Raw genomic sequence first — 15,312 nt, 5'->3', positions numbered from 1 at the left:
AATTGTAGGACTCAAGATTATGCTTCAGCCTGGTTCTGTGTTAAGAAGGTTGTTTCTCAAGTGTCAGACTATTAACTTTTCATCCTTTCTAGGTGTTGGATTTAGATAGTCTTATCTCAAGTTATAGTGTCATCTCACCAAGGGCCAGGATCACAAATTCTCTATTTTATCTTATATCCTCCCTTCAGTTCTCTTCTGAGAATAATTCACCCCATCATATTGGTCAATGAACCTATGTTGACAAAACCAAAAGATAGAAACACAAATCAGACCTGTACAGCCGATCCCAGTTGTCCCATTCCATCCTCAAACAAAATTCAGCGTCAACCTGGGATGAAAGGTCATGACAGATACAGTTTGAAGATTAACTATTTGGCTCTGAGATTTGGGTGGCCTTCTGTATGGTGCAAGAGGCACAGTTCATCTTGGGTATAATATTCCTCAAAAGGAGAACAAGCGTCCATGCACCAGTGTACTATTCCAGATACAAACCAGAGAGTGCATTGGGGTTCTGTGAAACATTAGAGCCTAAGACTGGAACAGTCGAGAATGTCCAGGGCCAAGATGTTGATCTTGAACAACCTCAGTGATTTGAGTTCCCTGTTTGTTGGCAAACGGATCAGAGGAAGTCCCAGGAATCACCAGATGATACCAGAGAGAGCATGCACCGGGGGTTCCTGTGTCCTAAGAAATAGGAATAAATCCTGTAAGTCAATACATGGTTGTTCTTGAAACAAGAGTGGTGAGTATATATGAGAATCCTCTCTATGATATCTTGACAAGTAATGTCTTTCTTATCCACTTAAAGATCTCAAATGAAGGCGTACTTACCACCTCTTAAGGCAGCTGTTCTATTTTGGAAGAATTTTGATGGTTAGAAAGTGGGTTCCCCCCCCCCTTTTCTCATGTCACAGCTTGCCTTTTTGCAACTTCTACCTTTCTCTCCTTGATCTACCCTCTGGGGTCCAGCAGGACAAGTATAAGACCTCTTCCATATGACAACCTTTCAAATATTTGAGGATAGCAGTCATGTTCCCTCTAGATCCTCTTCTCCAGGTTTTAGGTAATCCTTATGTTGCTGGCCTCCTTTCCACCTTCCATCTTTATTACTTTCCTTAGAACATGCTTGACAATTCCTTCCTAAAATGTGCTTCCTAGAACAATAATTCAAATGTGTCCAACCAGGGCAGAATTCACTCAAATTATCACCTCTATTCTATTAATGGGTAGAATTATGTTTTTCCAAGCTTATTTCCTCAGTTGTAGAACTATATTTATACCACTTACAACACAGAGTTGTTATAAGGATCATGTGAAATCAGAAACAATTACATTATGATTCTAGGTCCTCCATGAACTTGCCCTGATCCATCTTTCTAGGGTTATCCTTTTGCTAATTCTTCTATGGAAACCTTCTGCTCTATCTAGACTGAGCTACTCTTTGTCCCCAAACACAGCTTTTATTTTCTCCTCACTCCTTCCGATCATATCATTCCATCTGCAAGACCAAGAATGCATTAACTTTTTGGATTGCTCTGTGATGCTGGGCTTCTGTTCTTTTCCCCTCAGAAACTTCCATCTCAATGAAAGCAGGGGCTTTGCTTTCCTCCTGATGATGCTAACACAGTGCCGAGCTGAAACCATGCTTAGGAAATGCACCTTCTATTTGTATTTGGAAAATGGAGATGAGGGTTTATGAATGACTGGTTTATAGATGGTATATGGGTTTTGTCATATGGGAAGAGTCCAGGAGACTATTAAAGTAAAGATAATGTTTATTCAATGAACACTATGCATGGAGTGCTGGAGAAGCAAAGAGACTTAGACCCTGGTCTCAAGAAACTTAAAGTCTAATGGGGTAGGAGATGGGTAAAAACAGGCTTACAAATTACTCTAATATGAGGAAGATGGAGGCAAATAGAAAAGATGAACCTGAGCAAAACATAATAAAAAATTTGAGGCATACAGTCAGGGAGCTCAGGAAGAGCTTCATGGAGGAGGAAGCCCCCAAGATGAACCTTGAAAGAAGGAATAGACTTCCACTGACAGAAATGGGGTGAGGCAGAGGACAAAGGAGTCCATTACAGGTTTGAGTGGTGGCAATAGCAAAATCACGAATACGAGAGGACAGGGACTTCAGAGAGTAGCCCAATTTAGCTGCATTGCGGACTATATCAAGAGGAACAGCATGAAATGAGTCTTGGGGAAATAGATTAAAGCCAAATTGTGGAAGATCTTCAAGGCCAGGATTAGGCGTTTCTACCGCATTTCGTAGGCACTGGAGATCTCATGGAAGGCTTGTCATTTGAAGACCTTAATAGCAACGTGAAATTCAGGTCTTCTGGTAGTGAGCTCATCACCTTGTTAATGTTTGTGGATGGTGCACAAGGGGGCGCCCCAGGACTGGGGTTTTTTTTTTCCAGTCTGTTTCATGGATCACCATGGCCAAAGAACCCATCATCTAGTGTTAGTTAACCTTCTAGTGAAGAGTCCCTCCTCTCTTTACTGGGCAGGTCCCCTGAGAACATTCTAAAACTTTTCAGCTTGGTAGGATGAGCCCAAGTTTGTGTCTCACCAGCATAGCCTTGAACAACCCAGACTCACCCCCACTTCAGGCATCGGATGACTTCTGTGCAGAAAGAAACTGAATTGGCACATATAAATATTTCTCATTGGATTGATGGACACATCTTCTAGTACAATCTTTACCATTTTCTTGCTGAATTAATTAGAACATCTTATTTAGACTCTTACCCAGTTCAGAAATTAACATCAGAGCTAAATATACCCCCCATCCCTTCCTCTCTCTTTCAATTCCCAGCTTCTTTCTCCTTATGAATGGCTTCATGAGCTAGCTGTCCCTGTGGCCTCATGAGTCCGCCTTTCTTCTTCCTTCCCAGGCCAGTTTCTTTCTACTCCCTATTTCCATGCTGATCCATTATCCCTTAATGCCCTAACACCTCAAAGAGAGGGACAATAGAGAGAGGAATACAAAATGCAAACCATTTTGCCAATGAGACCAGAGGTCAATTCAGAGAAGAAATGGGTATCACAAGTTCCTATGATTTTGTGTAGGCATCACAGGCTCCCAACTTTCCTCTTGAATTTACATGATTTGACAAAAATTGCCATTGTCCCAAGTGAAGATGCTTTGTTAGCCTAACTGAAAAGCCTTTTTTTTTTTTGGCCTAGATCATTAAAATGTATCTATTTTATTACCGTGTTACAACTAATTACAACTAAAGGATAACCCTCATGATAATTCATATAGTCCTTGAAAGTTTACAAAGAGATTGCTCTGCAGGTGCTATTAACTCCATTGTACAAAAAAGGAAAATCGATCTCAGAGAGAATAAGTAATTTGATTAAGGTCATATATTTTTGTGTTTTTATTTTATTTTTTATTTCATATTTTATTTTCCCCCAATTACATGTAAAACCAATTTTTAACATTCATTTTACAAACTGTGTTTCAGGTTTCTCTCCCTTCTTCCTTCCCCACCCCTTTCATTGAAAAGGCAAGCAATTCAATTTAGGCTACACATATACAAACATATTTCCATATTAGTTATGTGAAAGAAAACAGACAAAAACTCAAGAAAAATTAAGTTTTGCAAAGTATGCTTCAATCTGTTTTCAAAAACCATCAGTTCTTTCTCTGGGGATAGATATCATTTTTCATCATAAGTCCTTCAGAGTTGACTTGGATTATTGTATTACATTGTATTGCAGAGAATAACTAAGTCATTCACAGATGATAATCTTATAATATTGCTGTTACTTTGTACACAATACACTTGAATTTGCATCAGTTCATGTGGTAAATCTTTCCAGGTTTTTCTGAGAGCATCCTACTTATCATTTCCATCACAACCACATACCACAATTTGTTCAGCCATTCCCCAACTGATGGAGATCCTCTCAATTTCCAGTTCTTTGCCACCAGAAAAGAGCTGCTATAAATATTTTTGTACATATGAGTCCTTTTCCTTTTCGTTTTTTATCTCTTTTTGGATACAGATCTAGTGGTGGTTTTGCTAGGTCAAAGGGTATGCATGAATTTGTGCTTCTAGGCATAGTTCCAAATTGTTCTACAGAATGGTTGAATCAGTTCACAACTCCACCAACAGTGGAGTCTCATTTTTTCCCACATCCCTCCCAACATTTGTCAATTTCCTTTTCTGTCCTATTACCCAGTCTAATAGATAGGTAGTACCTGAGAATTGTTTTAATTTGCCTACTATCCCACAGCTAGTTGGTATCAGAAGCAGGATTTGAACCCACATCTTCCTGACTCTAATTCCAGTCCTTTGTAGGCCCTTCTATGTTGCCTTACCAATTAGTGGGCACACAGGGGATAGGAGGTGGGGTGGTGCTGTTAAATGTTTAACCACTGGCTCTCCAAAAGAACTATGTAAACATTACACACTTTAAAGTACTTTAAAGTTTAATCTGCATTATTAATGTGCCATCCATCACTTTCTAAGCCTAGAAATCAAAGTAACAATAAATCAAGGGCTGATTTGTAGTGTTTGCTGATTTCCAAGGTGTAAATGCTCACCATGAATATTTAACAATTGGCTCTGGAGGCAGGTACCGAAAATATGACTTTATATTCCTTCTCTTTCAAGAGTGTCCAATTTGTGGTCTGGTTTTATGGAATCAAAATCTGAATAGGTTGGGCTAACATGGTGCTTGAAGAATGACTTCATCAACATAGTCTACTTTTCTCTGGATTATAGTACATCCACTCTGGACAAACCCCATAGCTATACCAGGAGGCACTCGGCAATCTCCAATCAATATCCAGTGGAGAGACAGTGTCTATGACCCTCACTTGAAACCCCTGAAAATCTACTATGACCCATCTTGTTGTCTGCATGTATGGAACACAGGATATTTGTTCCAGGTTGAGTTTGATGACTCCACAGATGGATCAGGTAAGCAGTAACTTGCATCTAATGGCCTAATCAATAGTACCTAGTCTTTTCTCTTAGGTCTTCTCCTTCCCCTGTTTCTCCATGTTCCTCCCTGTTTATATTGAACTTGGGAGGAATCTCTGAGATTGAGGGTCTATACTTGGAGAGGCTAAGAGGTCTGGGAAAGGGCTCTCTACTAAAGGGAGACCTTGGCCTTGGCCTAAGTTATCATGTATCTTGACCATTGGTCTTCAAACTTTTCTGATCAAACCCCTGATGAGTAAAAACATTTTGAGTATATATATATATATATATATATATATATATATATATATATATATATATATATATATATATATATATATATATATATATATATACACATTTACTTAGAGAAGTTAGGTGGCCCAGAGCACAGAACCTGGCTTCTGAGGGGTACTTGTGGCAGCCATGAAGTGACCTGGGTGGAAGGGGATGAGGATGCTGGGAGTGGAGGAAGGGGAAGAATTTTTCCTAAGCAGTTGCTGCTGTAGCTCCCCAATTAGGTTATAACTGTCCTGAGGGGAGGACCCAGTTTGGAATGGTTAGTAGCTTATACAGTGGAGGGAGGGAGCAGAGTAGGGGAGTATAGAAGAATGGAGATGAATAATTGGGATTGTTTTTGGAGATGAGTCGCATCATTGGCTATTCATGGGAAGATGGGGTAGGATCTAGCAGTGATGACCCCTCCTGACACACTTTTTAGCTTATAATATAACATTTTCTTCATCACATTCTTAAGTTTAGAAATCAACAAAACAATAAATCAAGCCCTGATCTGTAGCATTTTCTGAGTCTAGAAGTCAGTAAAACAATAAATCAAGCCCTGATTTGTAGCAATTACTGAGGTATAAATGCTCAATGAAAAACCACAGAAAATTTAACAACTGACTCTACGGGTCCATCACACCCCTGAATGCAATGCATTTTCTCATCTTCAAATGGTTGATCGCACACTTCTTAGGTTTAGACCACAGTTCCTTTGGGGCCAGGCCTTGGCCTTAGCTTTGGAGACCATTGGTCTAGAGGATTCCTAGGAAGCCAAAGCAGCTTTGGGTCATTCAAGCAGAATGCTGAAGGTCACAAGAATCACTGGACATGTAGTGCTTTGTGTGCAATATGATGCCACAGCTTTGTTTGAGAATGTCATAGTCATAAGTCATAGAATCAGAGTGAGAAGATGCCTCCGAGGCTATAGTATCTCATTTCAAGGAAACTGAGGCCAAAAGAGATACCCAAGGTCACACTAGTTAGACTACAGCTGGGAGTCAAACCTAGGGACTTAGGCTCCAATAGCAACATCCTTTCCATCCTAGAAATGGCTCCCCAAGCATTATGAGGCTATGCAGGACATAGATTCATGGTAACTTTGTGGTTGGCTAGGATTGGGGGCAAGCTTCCATTTGGAATGCATATGGTAGACTAAGAATGATGGAAGTCTATGGAGATAGGAACCCCCATCTTCTACCTCCCCCAAGAGAGGTGCATGCTGATCCAAGGGCTGCCTCCCATGGAGACTTGGAAACAGTGATGAAAGAGTCTTGATGACATCTCTATTTGTATAGCAGTGGTCTCTGAATGGGAAAGGGGAATGATAGAGTGATGGGGGGGGAGGGGAAGGTGCAAGGTGACCCAATCTTAGCATGTAGATCCTATGTTCCTATGACATGATATAGTAGGAGATGTGTCTACACTTGCTCATGGAAGCAAGTGGATTTCTATTCAGTCATTAGGAGAGCTTCTCCTCCCCTTATTCTTCAATATTTCTAGGACTCAATGAGGTCACAGATATAGTGACCCCCTTCAATGATGCATTCTGTCAACCACCCATGTCTTCTCACCTTGTGGGACTATGATTTATGTCTACCCATAAATCAGAAGATCTTTATTGCTGCTACACAGTTCTGAGCCTAGCTTTCTTTTTCCTTTCCTTTTTATTATTTCTGGATATTTCCACCTTCCCAATCCTTTCCCCAGTTAAACTCCCCTACCCCATCCTTCTCTTGTTAAAAAAAAAAAGGGTAAAAACAACAACAAATACCTAAGGCAACAAAGACACCCATCTTATCTAATCATGTATACAACACTCAATACCCTTAGTCTCCCATCTCTTCAATGAAGGGATATACATTTCCTAATCTCTTCAAAAGGCCAGGATTGTTCTTTATAATTACAGGGACATTAAGCTTCTTTTTATTATTTATTAAGCTTCTTTTCATCATTCTTTTCATTTACACCTAGGCTTTGATTTTCATTTAGAGAAAAAGAAAAGACCAGTGGGTGAAATTTCCTAAACTTAGCAGTTCTGAGTTCCCTCCTCCTTCATTTTATGAAATTTTGCATTCTTCTTCTGCACTTATATTCTAATCTGAATTCCACTTATCTGTGTATAGATTTAATCTGGTGCTTAGCACAATGCCTGGCACATAGTAAGCACTCAATAAATGCTTGTCAATTGAGTGATCCTTCCTACTAGATTAAATGCCTTGGGGGAAGGGACTATAGAGTGGGATTTGGGGGCACAGAGTAGCAAAACTACTTCGGTCTTCCTTCTGGACACAGAACCTCTCAATTTAGTCCAAGATTATCTCCATTTTTTTTTTTGGCTGCCATATCACATAAAAAGTTTGACTCATATTAAGCTTAGAGCCCACTAAAAAAAAAACTCAGATCTTTTCCAGATGAGTGTCTATCTATTTTATCTTGGATCTGTGAAATTGTTTTTTTTTTTTCAACCCAAGTATAAGGTTTTACATTTCTCTATTTCATTTCATCTTCTTAGACTTTGCCTGTCAAATTGAAAGGACAACTACACAAAGCCAAAAGTGAACGTTATTAAGATCTCTTCCAGTCAGACTTGGTCATATGACTGGAATAATCAGAGCTGGTATTTTAAAAGCATTTTACAGTATACAAAGCACTTAATATACATGATCTCATTTGTAGGCAGAATTCAAACCTAGTTTTTTCCTGACTCCAGGTCCAATGCTGTTTCCACTAGATAATCACCAATCCACCTACCTTTGTGTCATTTGCGAATACGCTAAGTATGTCATTTGTGCCTTCATCCAGTTGGTTGATACATTAACCAGGACACACAAAAAAACTTTCTGGAGCAATCCACTACTGTTTTCCTTCCAAATTGATCTTCAGCCATTAATGACTATAGTATGAATCTAGCCATTCAATTACTTCTTTTTAAAAAATATTTTCTTTTAAAATTGATCTTCTGTTTTTCTTTTTTTAATCACCAAAACCTTCCCCAGTATCCTTCCCCTTTTCCCTCTCAGAAAGTCATGGCATATAACAGCAACAAAAAAATTAAAGACAAAAAAAAGAAGAAGAAAAAAACAGCCAAACTCATCAATACATTACAAAAGTTTGAAAATATGTACCATACATGTACCAATGTATCATACTTGTGAGCCTCCTACCTTTGCAAAGGGGTACATGATCAGTATCTTCTCATATCTCTTATTTGGATCCATGCTTTGTAATTTTGCATTTTTGATTTGGGGAGGTGGGATTGTACTTTTCACTTAAATTATTTTAGTCAATGTGAATATTGTTTTTCTTGGCTCTGCATACTTTATTCTGCATCAGTTCGTATAGGTCTTTCCATGTTTCTCTTTATTCATCATATTTGTCATTTCTTATAGCACAGTTAATATCCAATTACATTCATGTATCAGAATTTGCTTAGCCATTCCCAGTTGATGGGCATCTGCTTTGTTTCCAATTCTCTGCTATCATAAAAAGTGCTGCCTTAAATATTTTGGTGTATATGGTGACTTTCTTCTTATCAGTGGAATATTAGCTTAGTAGTGGAATCTCAGGATCAAAGGTTATGAACATTTTGGACACTCTATTTACATAATTCCAAACTGCTTTCTAAAATGATTGTACTGACATCCGACCCCTTCTGAAACAACCAAACCATACTATTGTCTACTCCACATCTCTCCATCTCTCTTACAAGAATAACTTGAGACGCTTCATTAAATGCTTTGCTAAAATCCAGGCAAATAGCATTTCTTCCTTTGCCAATCTAGTTTCCCTATCAACAAAGGAAATTAGGTAGGTTAGTCAACTATGAACTGGTTGGGTTTTTTTTTTTTTAAGTTTTATTGAGGCTTCTTAAAATATCAGAGCTATTTTCTGAATATGTATTGCTGTTTCTGCCACTGAATCCTCCTTAAAATATGGAGGAGGAGGGGGCAGCTAGGTGGTGAAGTGGATGAAACACCAGCCCTGGATTCAGGAGGACCTGAGTTCAAATCTGGCCTCAGACACTTGACATTTACTAGCCGTGTAACCCTGGGCAAGTCACTTAACCCTCATTGCCCCACTCCACCCCCCAAATACAGGGGAGTAAATAATTAAGCAAAGCCAGCCAACACAATAACTGTGTTTGACATAGTATGTCATACTACTTGTCTTTGTTGTTGTTATTCAGTCATGTCTAACTCTTCATGACCCCATTTGGGGTTTTCTTGGCAAAGATACTGGAGTGGTTTGCCATTTCCTTCTCCAGATCATTTTGCTGATGAGGAAATTGTGGCAAACAGGGTGAAGTGACTTGTTCATGGCCACACAGCTAATAAGTGTCTGAGGCCAGATTTGAACTCAAGAAGATGAGTCTTGGGGCAGCTAGGTGGCACAGTGGATAGAGAACAGGCCCTGGATTCAGGAGTACCTGAGTTCAAATCTGGCCTCAGACACTTAACACTTACTAGTTGTGTGACCCTGGGCAAGTCACTTAACCCCAATTGCCTCACTAAAAAAAAAACAAAAAAGAAGAAGATGAGTCTTCCTGTCTTCACTTAGCACTCTATCTACTGGGCCATCCAGCTGCCTCACTTCTTGTCTATAACCTCTCTAACAAGAGGAAGAAAGAGTTTTGTTATCTAGTCTTTGGGGCAAGGGAGGTCATGATAATTAACCAAGGTTCAATTGCCTTTCAATTTTTCCATTTATGTTATTGTATGTTTTTGACCTCTTTTTAGGAAGTCATACTGGCTCTTTGTGCTCACTGCTTCCCTTTCTGGCTGTTCACTAACCATCCTTTTATTAATGCTTTTTTAGAATTTAGAATTTAGCAATCAAACTAAAGCTCTCCAGTCTAGAGCTTAAACACATGACTCTTCCCTTTTCACCTCTCTCCAGTCTTGTGACACCTTCCCTCTTTTCTTTTCTTTTCTTTTTTTTCTTTCTTCTCTCTTTCTTTCTTTCTTTCTATGTGCCAGGCATTGTTCCAAGTGCTGGAGAGATAAATACAATGGAAGCTAGAAAGGGAGATGGGACTACAGTTCTTAGAGACTTTGTGAATTGAGCTCATTAAGGTCAATTAGGTACTCTTTTCTAATGTTATGAACAACTCTCTTCATGCCATTTTTGTTTAATCCTTTCCAGTTCAAAGATCATGCTCTTTGACAGAAAGATAAAACTGGAGGAATAACTATTTTCCTTTGTTAGGAGAGAGTTTTTATGAGGGGAGAGGTTATTAGGAAGCGACAGTCACGTAAAACTTATTCCTCAAAGGAGTTGAGCTTGGGAAGAGAAGAGAGCATGCCTCTAACAGGGAGGATGGCCTTGGCTGAGAAAGAGAAGAACTGGAGGTAATGATAAAGACAGAGATTAGGAAGAGTATGGGGAGAGATGGAATTATCATATAAAGGAATTTCAGTGCTTTGTGGTTGGTGACAAGGTTAGGGGTGTGAGCCCATGTGTACAGCTGAATTGTACAGGAGTAGATCATGGGGGGGGGATTTATATGATAACATTATTATATCTTTGAAAGGAATAGCAAGTTATATATAATTAATTTATAGTTTCAATCACTTTTTTATTATGTTATGTTATGGAAGTGCTTGTTTTATTACATAAATTAAAAATACAATAAATTTTTTTTAAACCATGTATGTTGAAATCCTCAAGTATGCCAATAGGAATCAGAATGAGAGGGAGAGTGAGCCAGCCACTGAACTCATTGAGAAGTAAGTAGAATGTCCTGAGAGCTGGAGGCTAACAGCAATGGGGATCAACATTTGCTGATAAATTTGGATAGAGTCTATCTCCAAGGAGAAGAGGTTCCCCAGTGATGGCACCAGAGAGAGAGAGAAAGAGAGAGAGAGAGAGAGAAAGTAGGGGCAATAGGGAGCAAAGAGAATATAAAAGCAAGACTATGCTTCTTTTGGTTGGCATGAGCTAGTGGTAGCTAGGTGCTCAGTGGATAGAACATCAGGCTCAGTATCAAAAGAGATGTCGGTTCAAATTCAGCCATAGATACTCCCTAGACATGTGACCCTGGGCAAGTCAGTTCAGTTTCCTTAGTACTTAATAGAATGCACAGCGCTTAGTAGATGCTTAAAGAATGTTGGTCTCCTTTGTTCAGCTCATCTTCAATTTTAGCACTTATATAATTACTGTGGGAAGCAGCTAGATGGCACAGTGGATAGAGTACCAAGCCCAGAGAGAGAAAGAACTGAATTCAAATCCAGCTTCAGACATTTACTAGTTGCGTGACCCTGGTCAAATCATTTAACCCTGTTTGCCTCATTTTCCTCATCTGTAAAATGAACTGGAGAAGGAAATGGCAAACCACTCCAAAATCCTTGCAAGAAAATATGAATTGGGGCCACAGAGTTGGAACTAAACAACATCAACAAAAATGTAATTATCACAAGGCAATGTCACATTCACTGTTTCCTGGCCTTTCTTCTATTTTCAAGCTTTACCTTAAAAATAAGCAAACAAGGGGCAGCTAGGTGGCACGTAGATAAAACACTGGCCCTGGATTTAGAAGGACCTAGGTTCAAATTCGGCCTCAGACACTTGACACTTACTAGCTGTGTGACCCTGGGCAAGTCACTTAACCCTCATTGCCCTGCAATAAAAACAAAACAAAACCAAAAAAAGCAAACAAACAAAATCTCCCCCCCCTCCCCCACAATCTTTTTTTTTTTGGTGAGGCAATCGGGGTTAAGTGACTTGCCCAGGGTCACACAGCTAGTAAGTGGTAAGTGTCTGAGGCTGGATTTGAACTCAGGTACTCCTGAATCCAGGGCCAGCGCTCTATCCACTGAGCCATCTAGCTGCCCTCCCCCCCCCACCCCCGCCCCACTGCAATCTTAAAAGATAAAATGATCTGTAGAAAGTCAGAGATCTAATAAGTCACAGAACCAAGACTTAAGCCCAGGTTTTTTACTTCCTAATCACTGAATCACATAGGAGGCTTAATAAATGTTGAATGAATGAAGGAATTGGAATGGTTGAAATGATGCCACCTGCTGGAGACTTACTGTAGGAAAGCTCTAACATGAGGAGAGGGCCTCTGAGGGCAGGACCATGAGATTTTTTGGGGTCGTCAGGAAGTGACGTTGGCTTGTGGGAGGAAGAAGGGGGAGGCTGGTGCACTGGCTCACTCTCTTTCGTGTGGACTCTGGTGGAGAGCGGAGCTAGGAACGTGCTCTCCCTTTGATAGATAGATGAATCTAGGCCTTTCTCTCTCTCTTTGCCAAATTCTTATTCTCCTTAATAAATGCTTAAACGCCTAACTCTTGCTAATGCTTATAATTTATTGGCAACCACTCAGATATTTTAGACAGACTAGCTAGAATTTTAGCCCTTACAGAATATATCTTTCTGTATGCCAGAAACTTGCTTGAGGAAACCCCAAACCAACAAACAGCTTGGTGGGCCTATTATTTCTACCCTGGGCTTTCAATTGGTAGTGATTGTGAATTCCCTGAGATTGTCTCCACTGACATCATTCCCCATTACAGTTTTAGGTCAATGTGTCTTTCTCTTTGTAATTCCTGGCCTGCATAAACAGTTACTTTGGGGGTGGTGATCATCATCCCTTTTTCCAAATCAAAAGAAAGGGGAGACGAGGGACAATATGGCCATGTGCTTCTCATCTGCTTTTTAAGATCCCTGATGTGCCAAGAGAAGTGGACCTGTCCAAGGTAATTAGCTGAACACACTCCTCTGGGTCTCCAGTTGTTGCTGCTTCTGCTATTAGGATTTGAATGTCTCTGGTTGAGTCATTATGCTCAGGTCCTGGCAGAACATTTGTACACATACTGCCTCCATTGATGATTGAATTCCCCTAAGAATTCCATTGCCCAGAACACCAGAGAATAACTATGTTCCAGGAACCAAGCACTGAATTCTAGCAAGCAGGGTCCTCTGTATTCTCCAGAAGCCTGAGACCCTTAATAAAGAAAACCAAACCAAACTATAGCCCACTTTGGTCCAACAGTCCCAGATTCAGATTGGAGCCCTGGGAGTGGTGGGGAAGGTTGGGATTGGATTCCGAATTTCCTGTTTCTTCGGGGAGGAAAACCTTAGCCCACTGTGCTAAAGAGATCCAAGGTCATGGGTTCGAAATCCAAGTGAGCCAGTTTTCTCTGCTCTATTGCACAGACACAGACTCCACCCCTAACCCTCACCAGTGTAATCAGCAAAATGTGTGCATTTTTTGGTTAGGAAGGGGACCTGGCCCTGCGGTGTTCATGGTTCACCACAAATCCACCTCCCTCTGGGAGAGGCAGCTTGGGGAAGGGCAATCTGGCCTGACTTTGAAGTCAGAGGAGCTGGATTTCAATCTCAACCCAGTCATTTATCGGCTTTGTGACTTTGTCCAATTCACTTAACTTTCCCAGTTCTAAATCATTGATCCTAATAGTCGTTCAAAGCCTTTTGTTATGTTATGAAAAAAAAAAACACAGACAAAAAAAAAGGCCTTTTGTCATACAGATAAAGGGTAAATGGTGTGATCATCATGTCCCAAGGGCAATGTGGTTCTTTATTATCTGTATTTATTGATGACATGTTTCGTTTTAGAATGGAAGCAAGCTTGTCCCCTTCAGAGAACTAAGAAGGAAGTTCTCCAAGGTCAGGATGAAAAGTGACAGAGATCTCATGTACCAGAACATTGGCATTTTGGGCAGTGCTGTGGAGAGGTTCGAATGAGATCATATCTGTAAAGTGTTTTGGGAACTTTCAAGCACTATATAAATGTCACTTGTTATCATTGCGATTATTACTCAAATATTCAAGTGGCTCTATGATCTCATCAATTTGGATTTTCCTTTCAATAATTCCCAGATACTCAACCTCTACTTCAACCCTTCATTATGCTCGGGTTCTGGCCCGAGATCTCAACCCATTCATGTCTGCCCATGTCCTCCCACAAGCAGGATCCCCACAGGCAGTCCAGCCAACAGCCAGGAGCCTTTCTCATTTTCTCTTGACAGCTGAGGACGCCAATGGACGACTTGGGCTCTCTGCCTGTTAATGCTCACTCTTGCCATGGGAACCGTCCATTTTCTTTAATAATCATATTTCCCGGTTGACAACTGTGATGGGAGCACTCTCTCCTTCCCGTGTAAGTTTTTAGGCTACTTTGCCTTAAATGGTATTGAAACCATCCTCAGGCCTTTATTAGCTCTCAGGACTAAAGGGGAAGGTTGTTGAGTCAGCTAGAGGTGCAGTGGATAAGGTGCTTGGGCCTGGGGTCAGGAAGGTCTGAGTTCAAATCCTACCTGAGATACTTACCAGGTATGTGACTCTTAAGTCACTTCACCCCTGTTTGATCTGAAAGACAAAAACAAACAAACAAAAACCCCAGTTCCTGCCCTCTAGAAGCTTTTGTTCTAATGGAAGGGACAACATACAAACTATATATGTATGAGATATATACATAATGAATGCTGATTTGATTTGGAAAGACTAAATTCTTCATATGATTTCTCTACCTCTTTATTCTTTGTAGTGGATGTTGGTGCATACGCTGCAATCATGATTATTTTCATGGTTGGCTTTTTGGGGTAAATATTTATGAGGACTGAAACATGAGATGACCAAATGTCTCATGAAATTATTCTTTTTGTTGCCTTTGGGCATGCAATAAATACAATTCCACCAGCTCCTTTATTTGCTTCTCTAAAGAGGCCCTATGAGCCTTCCTTCCCCTCCACTATGATTTCCTTTGTTCCTTCTGGTTTCATTTATAGTGAGAATGTCAACATTGATAGAACTCAGTTTCTTCTGCCAGAATATCCACTCATTGGCCATTGGACAAGAATCTCAAATGTGGACACTAACTACTATGTTAACATTTGCAAACAGTCTGAAAACAATGTGATCCTTAGTCCTCTCTGCCCTCTTTCCTAACACTTGATCTTTGTCCCTGTGGAAAGAGGCTGAGTAGGACTGAGAACTATTTGGGGGGGGGGCAATGAGGGTTAAGTGACTTGCCCAAGGTCACACAGCCAGTAAGTGTCAAGTGTCTGAGGTTGAATTTGAACTCAGGTACTTCTGAATCCAGGGCCAGTGCTTTATCCACTGC

At 40.2% G+C, this 15,312-nt stretch overlaps 1 protein-coding gene across 3 annotated transcripts in view; it reads left to right on the top strand.

Moving 5' to 3' along the window:
• The first annotated feature begins 409 nt into the window (after positions 1–409).
• The window catches only part of CA5A (carbonic anhydrase 5A), a 46,210-nt gene continuing 31,307 nt past the window's right edge, over positions 410–15,312 (top strand). For 2 of the 3 annotated variants that reach the window (XM_043988356.1, XM_043988354.1), the window contains exons 1-2: positions 416–706; positions 4,743–4,940. In XM_043988356.1, the coding sequence (XP_043844291.1) occupies positions 550–706; positions 4,743–4,940 (355 nt within the window). In that variant the 5' untranslated portion in view covers positions 416–549. Of the gene's footprint in view, positions 707–4,742; positions 4,941–15,312 lie in introns of all 3 variants that reach the window. The other variant, XM_043988355.1, reaches the window with a different exon arrangement.

This window comes from Dromiciops gliroides, chromosome 2 (assembly GCF_019393635.1).
Source record: "Dromiciops gliroides isolate mDroGli1 chromosome 2, mDroGli1.pri, whole genome shotgun sequence".
Lineage (NCBI taxonomy): Eukaryota > Metazoa > Chordata > Mammalia > Microbiotheria > Microbiotheriidae > Dromiciops > Dromiciops gliroides.
The sequence above is the reverse complement of the archived record's forward strand: the minus strand, read 5'-3'. Positions and strand labels throughout refer to the sequence as shown.